The sequence below is a fragment of the Parasteatoda tepidariorum genome, chromosome 8 (genome assembly GCF_043381705.1).
Source record: "Parasteatoda tepidariorum isolate YZ-2023 chromosome 8, CAS_Ptep_4.0, whole genome shotgun sequence".
Classification (NCBI taxonomy): domain Eukaryota; kingdom Metazoa; phylum Arthropoda; class Arachnida; order Araneae; family Theridiidae; genus Parasteatoda; species Parasteatoda tepidariorum.
Genome location: NC_092211.1, coordinates 72,985,922 through 72,998,941, shown reverse-complemented (window position 1 = coordinate 72,998,941; position 13,020 = coordinate 72,985,922). Strand labels below are relative to the sequence as shown.

General features: G+C 29.9%; 1 protein-coding gene across 2 annotated transcripts in view; it reads right to left on the bottom strand.

Annotated features, from left to right (window-relative positions):
- The window catches only part of LOC107456244 (putative sodium-dependent multivitamin transporter), a 27,724-nt gene extending 22,016 nt beyond the window's left edge, over positions 1–5,708 (bottom strand). Inside the window, exons 1-2 of one of the 2 annotated variants that reach the window (XM_071184224.1) lie at positions 5,227–5,708; positions 278–343 (exon numbers count right to left, since the gene is read on the bottom strand). In XM_071184224.1, coding sequence (XP_071040325.1) covers positions 278–343; positions 5,227–5,562 — 402 coding nt within the window. In that variant the 5' untranslated portion in view covers positions 5,563–5,708. The remainder of the gene's footprint in view (positions 1–277; positions 344–5,226) is intronic. The other variant, XM_071184225.1, reaches the window with a different exon arrangement.
- Positions 5,709–13,020: the final 7,312 nt, after the last annotated feature.

The following is a 13,020-nucleotide window of genomic DNA, read 5'->3' as shown; positions in this document are numbered from 1 at the left end:
TTTTTTAAGATAAAAAATTTCTTCAATTTTCTCTGTCTATAAAATTGGGGGGGGGGTAGAGATGAGTGTCCCCGGAATTGCCCGAAAAAATCTGGTCACCCTACTTATACACCTATTTCCAGTTGTTTTGATTTTAGCTACTCCATATAACTGCGCACCAAATTTCTTCTGTAAGTAATTAAAGACGTTTATTTAAATATGGATAATTTTGAGACTCGGTTTAACTTGACATGGCATAGCCCAACAATAGAAAGAAACTTTCAACATATATTCTTACCAATTGTAGAAGGAGGAAGGTTGATATCATAAATTTCATTATTTTGCCAAAGCGCATTTCTATGAACTAAAAGAATAATATATTATTAAATTTTTGCATAAATAATAAATATTAATTTTTAGTCTTTAGAAATACATCGAAAATAAGTATAATATATTTTGCAGGAAATTCCATTTCTTTTTTGTTGCTTTACGTTTGGTAATCAGGAATAATTTATGTATGATGTCTTTTAATGCACAACTGTGTCAATTCCCCCCAAAAAATATAAGAGATTCTGATTTATATTCGAACATAAACTAAGTATTGTGGAAATTGTATTGAAAAATCTTACAACAAAAGAAAACTTTTTGTGAAACTGTGTGTAAAAAGTTGTTCTATTTGAGCTGGATTTAAAACTAAATAAACTTTAAAACTTCAGTCTCTAAATCGAAAAGTTTCTTATTTTATAAGCCTGCATTAACAATTCCAGTCATGTCGTCTTGTAAATTTAAATTAAGGCTTATTATATTACATTTAACATAATATTACTGTTCCACGGTAGACTGATCCTACACTGATGAAAAAATTAATGATCCAAATTACCAGAATACGGTAAAGTGTACAGATTTTCTGGCTCTATGGAAACATAAAAAAGATCAATAAATTTTACCAAAGTGTTTTGGTAATGATTTTGGTAAAATGAAGACTAAAAAACGGTTTTATAATGTGTGATGAAATTTGGTAAATGAGGTAAAATTGGATGCTTTTATCTTGATAACTTAAAGCATGACATTAAAGCCATTTATTTGCTAAATTTTTTTTAATTTTTTAAATTTTTACTAAATGTGTGTTAATTTTGATACCATATAGTTAGATATTTAACACCAAATTTAAGTTGTATGGTTTTTAAAAAAAAAGAAATAGAAATATCACTATCATACACTAGGGTAATTTAACCAGAATTTATTTTTTCACGGTTCCCAGTAGTTCACCAAAGATAAGCATCCCAGGATGCATTTAGTGTGCGGGATGCGTGATTAAATTGATCTGTCTGCGAAGGGCATGAGAGTGTGCTGTATCAGTCCTCCTTAAACTGTTCTACCGTTAAGTGCTCGACTTCCTGCACATAGTTCCGCTTCTAAAGGGGGTAGCCATTCCCTCCACGCGGGTTAATATTATGATGACATGTCCTAGAATCATCCTATTTGCAGATGCTTTCCAGACCTCAGTCAATAGCCCACTGTGCTGCTCTAGGGCGATACGAATAAAGTACTAGTACATAATGATTGCTGTTCTTTTTTAAATGCTTATTTACATTAAAAATTGTTTATAAAGCTACAAATTTATCATAGTTCCTTAAGATGTGTAAATAATTAATTGAAACTATGGTAGTATGCATAAATTATATACGGCTTATAAAATTGTAAATTTTTGGTCCCACAGATATATTTCGAATAATTAATTACATTGCTTTCTCATTTTTAAATTATTTTTTAAAAAATTAAATTAATTTATTTTAATTAACAACAATGAATTATAGAATATTTTATAAATTTCATACAAAATACAGAATGCAGTATTAATCCATGGCAGATTTTTTAAAATATGTGGCACCATGGTAAAAACTTTGAGGATAATAAGGAACACAATAGTACCAGAATTTTTTCTCACTGTGTACTGAGAAAAAATTTCCGGTAAAACTATTGTACTGTATGGCAATGACTTGGTAAGAAGGAAAACATAATTCAGGTTTAATAGAACTAAAATATACGGTATTTAAATCATTGATTTGGCAATTTTTTGTTCATATGGTAACGGTTTACTGGAAATTCAGGTTTTCGAGATTATAGTTCTTATTGCCACACATTTAATTAAAAATACCGAAAAATGACCTTTACGTCATATTCTAAGCTATAGCGATAAAATTATAACATATTATAAAACCATATTTTATTTCCAATTTTATCAAAATCATTAGCAAAGCTCTTCAGCAAAAATTAAAGAGATTTTCTTGATTGATAAAGACGATTAATTTTTTCATTTTCTGGTAGCTTTGACCATACTTTTTTTCGAAGTGCAGTATTAAAATGTTACCGCTTTATCAAAAAGGTTACGAAATAGCATAAATTCTTCAAAGTTGATTCAAAAATTATTTAAGTCTAAGTTAAAATTACTTCTTTGCACATATACCTCCTTACAGTTTGTACTCTTCATTGATTGAACACGAGTATACAAATAGTAAATGTTGATGGTATACCGACAGGAAATAATATCCAAAACTTACAGGATACTTCAGAAGTTTCACATATTATACAAACAGACATATTACACACACAGACAAAACAATTATTGATATATTGGTGCTGAACATGCATGGCAATACTTTCGTTACATGTAACGAAAAGTTGGTAAAACGTAAGTAAAAAGTACATAATTTTGCTGGTACTTCATTTCTTTCGTAATTTAATACTTTTGCATGTTTTTCCGTTACTTTTTGGGGGGAAAAAGTACAAGTATTTGTAACGAAAATGTCAAACCTAATTACTACTTTCTTCTGAAAAATTGTTAAAAATTTCCCTTAAAAACTGTTTTTCTCGAAAACTTGGAGGTCATTTTTTTTTAATTTATAAATTTAATGCATTCCATATTTTACCTTACTTCTTGTTTCAAACACCTTTAAAGATTACAATATTCAGAAAGGGAGAGAGCGGTATTTTTTGAACTCTTAATAACTTTTTTGCAAAAGTCACAATGAATTCGAAAGAAAAAACAAAATTTCCAAAGATTTGGTAGATTTAAAATTAACATAATTTAAAATTGCTTCGTGTGTGCAAATACTGAATTTTTACTTCCGGTTTGGTCTGTGGACATTTTTAACGTTTACTATTTCAATGAATTTTGCAGCCTTTTCAAGTTTTGTAAATTTAAATTAAGATCAAACGCATTTTAAATTAACAAAAAATAAACGCAGAAACGTACTTTCTCTGAAAAAATATCCCTTTTGTTTCGATTTTTTGATCTCTGAAATAAAGGGAAAAAAGAATCTGAGAAATATGGGCCCAATAGTTAGATAAGGAACGCGGAGCAAAATTTGGAGTCTTTAACCTTTATTTTACTTTTTGCGTATTTCACTATATCTCGAAAACATTTTTAAGCTATTTGGAAATCCTTGCACGTAATTATAACATTTGTTTATCCAAAAATAATTCCATGCAAAACATAATTGTTAGTAAATATTTATTGTTTTTCCTTATTTTACTTGAAAATTTTGCCATGTAAGGTACACAATTTCTCACATCAATTTAAGGAATACAAATTCAAAAGGCAAAATACGAAATCAGTCCGATAGCTCCTGGGAAATTGAATGTCAGAACTTTTTTAAAAATCAATTTCTCAGGAACTATTCGACGGATTTCGATCAAATTTAGTATTTTATCATTTAAAATTACATTCTTTTAAATGTTGTAAAAAACTTGTTTGCCTTACAATTCAAAATTTTTCGACTATTATTAAATAAAATAATAAGAAATAATAAATACTTACTAAAAATTATTTTTTGCGTGGATTTATCTTTGGATAAACGAATTTTAAAATTGTGTCCAAAACATTCCAATTTCGAGATACATCTAAATATGCAATGTTAAATTTACTTGTGTTTATTCTCATATTGCACATTTTCCCTAAAAATGCCTAAAAAAGAGTTTCGATAGTGGAATTTGAAAACTCCGTGTACTCATTCTCAAGTAATTTTGCAATAAAATTTCATATTTTTGCAATAATTCTCAATTTTACAAAACCCTTGTTTACAGTGAATCTATGCAATGATAGATACGTTTCCCACTATTTAAATACATTTCTTACTTTCTTATATATCTCACTTTGGAGGAAAAAGCCAATTTTTTTAAATATTACTCAATTTAAAACGAAAGAAAAATAACATCTCCTTTCGATAAATGCTTTTATTATTTTATGAAACGCTAATTTTAATCTAAAGGGCTGCTTGTTTGGTTGTTATTTTTTATAAAAAATTCTATTATGAAAAATATCGGTATCGAGACTACTGGGCCGTATATTAAACTTAAAAAAATATCCAACTTAAACTTTAAAACCATTATTTAGTGGTATTTAAACTTATAAAACTTATGTTTTTTAGTTGAAAATCAGTGCACGGGATACACATACGGGCAGTTGAGTATTTCTTTTTTTATTGAATATTCCTGTGTTCATCGGACAAACCAGAAACATGTTTAGTTTGTTTAACAGAAACATGCAAATCGATCAAGAGGTATTGCGAAATGTATGAAATGTAAAATTAGCATGGGGTGCATTAAATATTCAAACAAAACTATAGGAAACATGAAGATTAACTTTCATGGGCTGCATAGATTGAAGAGTGTTATGTGACAAGGGCTAGATTCAGTTGGAGACAAACGCGAATCTAAGCGATAACTGCTTGACACGAATTCTGCTCCCAGCTCGCACCGACCTCAAAATTACCCTCATTGACTTAAAATATTTTCAATGGCAGACGGATCATGGGATGGAATCCCCTTGCCATCGAGATAACCGTGGGTGGTTTTCGTGGTTTTTCTGTCCGTGTAGCACAAATACGGGTGGTTCCATCAAAAAATTCAGCACGATGGCTAGTTTGCCGCAATGCTTGATCCAGGAGTTCCATTGTCCTCTGAGATGGGCTCAAAATTACATGATTGCGGAGTTAAACATTGATTGTTGTTAACTCAAAAATGGGTCGGCTGCTTAACAACGGTCATAAAATAAAATAGATCACTGAAGTTTGGGCTTGAAGTACCCATCCTTTCCAAAATAAGTTCAAATATATGGGTAACATATAACATATATGTTCGTGACTCAACATATAGCATGTATGTGTGACACAACATATAATATATAAACTCAACATGTAACATATATGTTTTGCGAGATACTCAGCATATAGCATGCGGTTTTACCTCATTGACTGTTGATACACCACATTGGTAGTACACAGGAATAAAGATAGAAGACGCCAAATATAACCCCAGAGGATATAAAAGCAAAGACGAAATAAATGCCAAACCATACTTGTAAATGTCGGCTGGTGCACCTATTAACGATGTAGATGAAGTACCAGTTGCAATTATTGACAACATAACAGGAAGTTTTGCCATCTGTTTTCCCGCCAATAAGTATTCTCTTGCAGATTTTTGACTCCCATAATATTTTGCAACAACTCCTATGCCTACAGATATTAATAACATAACGCCTATAACAACATAATCCGTGATTCCAAGATGGTGCTTAACCATGTTCGATCTGTTTTTTCTCCAACTGAAAAAGTAAGTTTTTTCGTTCCTTTTTGCAAAATAAAAACTAAAGAGATGTAAAAATTTCGATCGCTTATATGATGTAAGTGATTACGACTTCTAGCGAGACAGAAACATTGTTTATAAACGTTTGAACGATAAATTTACAAAGGCAGAAATAACAGAAGCTTGTTAAAGATGATATACTTTATCCAATTAAGTCACAACATTTATTATTACGTGAAAGAAGTAAGTTATTATTTATTATTTTATAATCTCCGAAGTTTTTCTTTGGAATGTTTTATTAATTGAAGAAAAAATATGATGTTTTGGATTATTTGTGGTTTTGAAATAAATGTTCAAACTAGCGTTTTTTAAAAAAGTTATCATTTTTATTATATCCAATTATTACAAATATATCACTTTAGAAAATTTAATAGCATTCTCCTTTCTGTTTGTCTTCTCTTTGGAAAAAGTTATTCAGACTTTTAAGTAACTAATTTTAGGAAAGTAGTATATTTGTTAATTATAATGTGTTATTGTTTATAATACTCTATATGCATACACTTGCTTTATTGCCTGTTTGTGTGTCCTTCATTAACTTTTAACCCATCCAATAGAACGTGATGAAATTCGGCATACATACAGTTTGAAGCACGAGGAAAGTCACTGTCGACATTAGAACATTTTATGACGAACCGTTCGAGCGATGAGAGAAAAACTAAATTGAATTTTCTGATTGGTTAAGCGCTAGACATTGTTTTAAATTTAACTGTAGACAATTGTATTTCTTCAAATATTTTAAAGATAACATAGATGAAGTTACTGGGAAATAAAAAATAAAAATTATCTTGGTTAATAAAACCAAATCAAAATTATTGTTCTTATTACCTCACATTTAACTAAAAATACAAATCAGAAAAGAAACTTTAACCAAATAAATGGTTTTTCAGCCATACTGTACGGTATCATACCGGATTTACCAAATTTTATCACATATTATACGATCATATTTAATTTTCAATTTTGCAAAAATGATTTCCAAAATGTTTCGGTAAAAATTACTGATCTATTTGAAGTTTGCATGGAGCCAAAAGCATTGTTTTGCTTTTAAATCATCATCACAATTGAATTTATCATGTTTTAGAGATTGATTTCTTTTCGCATAATACAAATTTCGTTCTAAAAATCTTTTGCATCGCTGAATTCAATTCATTGGTGTAAAATATTTTTAAAACAAAAAATATCGTCTGTTTTTTCAAAAATATACATAATTTGATAATTCAAATTCTTCTATAATAATATATCACATTCAAAAAAAAAATTTTTCAAATTAAGACAAAGGATATTCTAATGAATATCATTTACCAACATTTACTTAACAGCAGTGTGATAGAAAAACCTCTTTAGGAAAAAAATTAACTCACATAGAATTCAAAGAAATTTAAGTGTACTATTCAAATAATTGAGTAATTTGAATGTACTACTCAATTAATGAGTATTTTGAGTGTACTATTCAAATAATTTGAATGTATTATTCAAGTAATTGAGAAATTAGAGTGTACTATTGAAGTAATTAAGGAATATGAGTGCACTATTCAAGGAATTGAGTACTTTTGTACTTTTCAATTAATTGAGTAATTTGAGTGTACTCCCCAGCAATGATATGCCTTTTAGCTACATGTTTTCCGACAAACTGTCCTGTAATTTCCTGTTGAAACTAAAAGTAATTAACGAACTGCAACGTAATCAGTAATTCCCAGGTATTGTTTTTTATGGACTGTTTCAGCATGTAACCATGAACAATATTCAATTTTTCTACTCTGTACTTAATATATAAAGAAATGATAAGCTGACCATTTTTTAAGATTGAGTTAGTAATTTTATATTTATTGTAAAACAGTCACTTTATGAATGAAAATAAATCTCAATATGAAGGACAAAAGCGAATATTGTATAATTCCAATTCGTGAGAAAATACGACGAATTAATAAGCCTTTTTCTTTTCTTAGATGTTTTATTGGGTTGTTTTTTCTTTCTTTTGGTTGTTTTTATTTTTGATTAATACAAACGGAGAAAGTGAACGTATTGACAATTTGCATTTTGTAGGTGATGCCAACGTTTGGGCTTAATTCTCTGACCAACAAAATGAATTTACAATAAATCTATGATGCAATTTTTATTTTCACATTTATATTGTTTTCACATTTATTTTGTATTTATTTTTTTAAGGATGATTGAATTAAAAGGCAAAAACACAACATTAATTTAATTTTAATAACCAAAACTAATATTTTGTGAAAAAACGTTAAAAAAATATCTTTAACATTGTTTAATACAGAACAGTAATTTAATAATGAAGAAAAGCTGAGAAAAAAACTAGATACAAAAATTTTAGAGAATTTGTATACAGGAAAATTAAATTTAAATAAGGAGTGAAAAAGGAAAAAATTGCCGATCTTGAAACTTCCTGATGGTCACTCATACTATTTATCAAGCGGTAATGTTTATTATTATTATTAATGTTATTACATTATTAATGTTATCATTATTGTTATTATTAATGTTATTGCATTATTGTTTGTAAATTACAGAATTGTTCATATTATCCAGAATTTCTTATACATTTAAAATTGAAATAAATATTTTTCCATTGAATAAGTAAATAATATTATTTGATTCGTCTATCAAATAAATTCAAAATTATAAAAGAATCTATTTCTGAAAAAAAATTAATACGTATTTCTAACGTATATGCGTATAAACGTATAATGCGTATAAACGTATTACGTATTATAATGTAAGTATACGTATAATACGGATTACAATATACGTAATATTATCTTGATCCATCGGAGGGATTAAGGGGAGTACCGAACTACAGCAGGCTGTGAATAAAGCAAGTACAGTCCCGGATCTTACGAGGCAGTTGGCACTTGAGATAATCAACGAAATCCCTGAAGTAGATATCCAAATTTACACAGATGGGAGCAAAAATGAAGAACAACAATCCGGGAGTGGAGTATACATTTAAGACTCCTAATAGCGAAGTCAGAAAAATTGAAATTAGAAACCCGGACAATTGCTCGGTGTTTAGAAGCGAACTGTTGTCGATTGAGGCCGGTCTTGAGGTCATTTTGAATGAAACTAATTATAGAGCGGTATGGATTTTGTCTGATAGCAAGAGTTCATTGCAGCACTTGAAGGACTGGTTTAATGTTGGTGGCCGCACTAGCATCGCTATTTTTGAAATTACTTAAACAGATTGCTGTGGTTCACGAAGTGCACCTCCAATGGATTTCCTCGCATGTAGGGGATTTACGGAAATGAGGTCGCTGACGACTTGGCAAAGCAGGGCTCGGTTGGGCCATTGTATTCAGTTACCTCACTGACTTTTGACGAGTTTTACTCCATCAGGAAAAACAATGACTTAAAGTCTTGGAGGGTCCCTCCATCCCATGATTGGTATTGGCAGAGATGTCCTGCGCAGGGCTCGAAAAAACTCAGAAATTTTACCCGTCCCGAGGACGGCTTGTCCAACGATGTACCCGTCCTCCTTTGAAACTAACCCGTCGCTTCTAAATAAATAAAAATATAATTTTCTCTTATTTATTACTAACATTTATATAAATTGCACATTGAATTAGTAGTTACTAGGATTACAAATACTAGGATAACATTATACAGTAATAAAAGAAATGCTAGGCTACTAATAGTAAAACTTAGTATTTCTTTAATGAAATAATTTATTTATTTAATGAAATAATGTTAATAACAAAGGTCAAGTTATCTGTCAATTATCATGTCAATTTATCCGATGGTACTGCGTTTTTTAAATGAATCAAATACGACGTTTGCCAGTTCCACAATCAAGCCAATGATTTACAGTGGTTTCTGCACAAATCTGAAAGAGGTTCTCCATTTAGGTAGATGTTCATAATTGTGGTTGACGCTTCTTGTTTAAGACCAATACGTAATGTGTTTTTTTTTTTTTTGCTGAAAAGCCCCTTTCAACCGCTGCAGTACTCCCAGACAGAGAAAACATCAATTCCACCATGATCAGTATGTTGCTGTATTTCGAGATTAGAGGGTCATTTTAGAAGTGAGGAGCTAGACTCTTGAAAGATAACAAAAATTGAAAATATATCACGAAAATTAACGGGAAAATGGCCGTCCGCGCGGACGTTGGATTCGAGAAATTTGCCGTCCGCGGTGAATTTTTGACAGCCGAGGACGGGCGGACGGGCGGTTTTTCGAACCCTGGTCCTGCGGGTTCCATTGGCCTTCCCTGCGATAGAGGCGACCAGACGGCGCTGTCGAGATTTACCAGCGGCCACCTGAGGAGTGGCTCCTTTCGCAATGGCAACAGGGTTTTCCCGGTTTGTGCAAAGTGCGTCCCCGGAGCACATTCTGGCTTGTCTTAACATTTCCAAAGAGACTTTCGCGACGGACCCTTTGCTTGCCCTGAATTTTTTGAGAGTGTATGGACTCATTGATAATGTCTAGCTGCCGCTAGACAGTGAGGGGATTAGTCTCACACACAATATACGTATAATACGTATTACATATTATAACTTACGTAAAATACGTAAGTATTTGTATATGTAACATACGTAACATAACGTAAGTATACGCATAATACGTATTACAATATACGTATACGTATAATACGTATTACGTATTATAACATACGTAAAATACGTATAATAACGTAAGTATACGTATAATACGTATTACGTATTATAATATACGTATAATACTTAATATTATAATGCGTATTCTAATAAAACTTTCGAACTTTCAAACTCGATATTTATTGCATTGAAAATTATCCTCTTTCCTATATGTAATAATGTATGTCTAATTGAACAAATTTCTTCCCGCGTCTTTTTTTTTCTTTTTTTTTTACTTTAAGCAATAGTTATTGATCCATTGTTGTAGGAAACCTTATATTTATCTCTATTGAGATCTACATTCTATAAATTAATGCTTGGAATTAACAAAAATAGTGAGAGAGAAAGAGTAAATATTGACAGATTTAAATCTCAATAATTCTATTGGAATTTTAAAAGTATGAATAATATTAATTTATATCGTTAAAAAGTAAAATTACTTCTTATTATTTACTTCTTCTTGCATAATACATTATGTACTTCTGCGTTTAATTTCTTTAATTACTTTTGTGATTAACTTTTTTGAATAGTACAAATCATTATTTTTCAAATCCAGGAAATCATTCATTTTATTACGATTCTTAAAAATAAAAAAATATGCATTACATAAAAATTATAAAATTTATACACAATTTACTATCAAAATTACCTTTTTTTATGAAAAAATATCAACTTTTACGATAAAAGAAACAAACAGACATAGACATAGATATAAATTATGTGATATAAAGAAAATAATATAAACAAATTAAAATAAGATAAAATTTTGTAACAGCACCACATACTTCTCAACAGTTCCAACTGTAACACTACACATCTTTGAACGGAAATGTGGTGCGTTTCATTATAGCAGCGTGGAAAACAGCATAAAGTGCAGGCTGTGTTGCAATTGACTATATCCTCCCCTATCCACTAAAACTAGAGAACGCAAAAAATATTAAAAATTTAACACCAAAAAGTTGAATCAGAAGTCATAGGAAAATTTAATTCTATCAGGTCCAGGCCATCCTTCCATCCTTCCAAATAATCGGATTAAAGATGGTGCTTCATAAATGAATATGAGTGCCCGTTACGGTTTAGTTATTGTGGACATAGTGTCAATCTCAAAAAGTAAATGCAAACCAAAAATTATATCGTGTCAAAAAGTGATTGATGAATTTAATTGGAAAATTGTTGCAAATAAGTTTAGCTTTAAAATTTTCATCTTCCAACATAAAGTTGGCTTCTTCGTTGCAAATTCTTTTATATCTTTTATAACTTGAGAAGTAATAATGCGTCTGAGCACTTTGACACTAATGCAAATGAAGTAGTTTCGTAGAGTTAGTACCTCAAATATGAAGCCTTTGCTTTTATCATAGTCCAACGTTACATGTAAATCTAAAAAGCTAACTGCAATATCATGATCATTTGTTTTAACAATTTGGATAAATTGAATGATGTAATAATTTAAATTCCTGAAAGATGATGCATAAAATGTCATAAATATGTTTGTAGCATAAAAAATTGTGATTAATCTCGTTATATAATTGTTTTTCACAGTAGATAAAAGAAAATAGCCAATTAAATTGGCTTCCATGGAAATATCATTAATTTGTATCAGTAAAAAATAGCCATTATTAGTGTCATTGTTAAAAAAAATTTTAAGTGATAGACAAATGTAATTTATGCAGAAGCAAATTGAAGTAAATTTGAAAATAATGGGAATAAAAGTTCGAGAGGTAAGGTTGTAAAAAGATTCACAAAATCGAAAATACTGTTGATGGCTCTACTTATAGTTGATAATGCAGGATTCCACCAGTAACAACATGGCCTACAGTTTTTGCTATTCGCCACGCTGCTATAACGAAACTCAACACATCTTTGTTCAAAATTATGTGGTGCTGTTGGCTGCTAATGAGTTTCAACATTTTTCGTTAGTTTTATTTATTTGTATTATTACACTCTATATATCACATAATATATTTGCTCTAAATTTCATCGTCAACTTTTGGTTTTTATGCTACGCTTCTAAATTATCTATTATAATTACCAAATTTCATTAGTTTTACCAAATTTTATCACATTTACCAAATATTTTGAAGCATTTTAAATTCCCCTCTTATTGCTAATTTTACCAAATTCATTACTAAAGTGCTTTGGTGAAAAGCTTTTTGATGTTTCCATAGAGCCAGAAACACAGTAAATTTTATCATGTTCTGCTAGCTTTTAATAAATCCTTTTTATCAGTGAAATGTGCTACCATAATCAAGTGGAAAAAATTCTTCTGTCATAAACATTCAGTTTGCATTGCAAAACCATGGTTATGAGTAGACACATATGCTTGTAGTACAATAAGGTTAAGGTTTAATGTGACGCAACCCAGACCACTGAGTCCCTTACGCCAAAAATTTATCTTCTCAAGATCCGCAATGACGTCAGCAAATTCACAGCAGACACAAAAGATCAAACAACTCGGACACTCAGGTACAAGGCCTCGAGTCACGCACGTGAGAGCAACGCAACACAGCGCTGATAGAATGGGGGGGAGAACAATATAATATATATAGTACAATATAATATAATCACTGAATAAAAAGCAGATTGTTATTTTTATTATTTAGTATTATTCGGAATGTAAAATATCTGATTACTAATAAATCGCAATCAAAAGGGTTTAAAAGGTAAGCCTAAAAAAGGTTGATCTAAAAAAACAATGCAAAAAAAAAAAAAAAAAAAAAAAAAAAAAAAAAAAAAAAAAAAAAAAAAAAAAAAAAAAAAAAAAAAAAAAAAAAAAAAAAAAAAAAAAAAA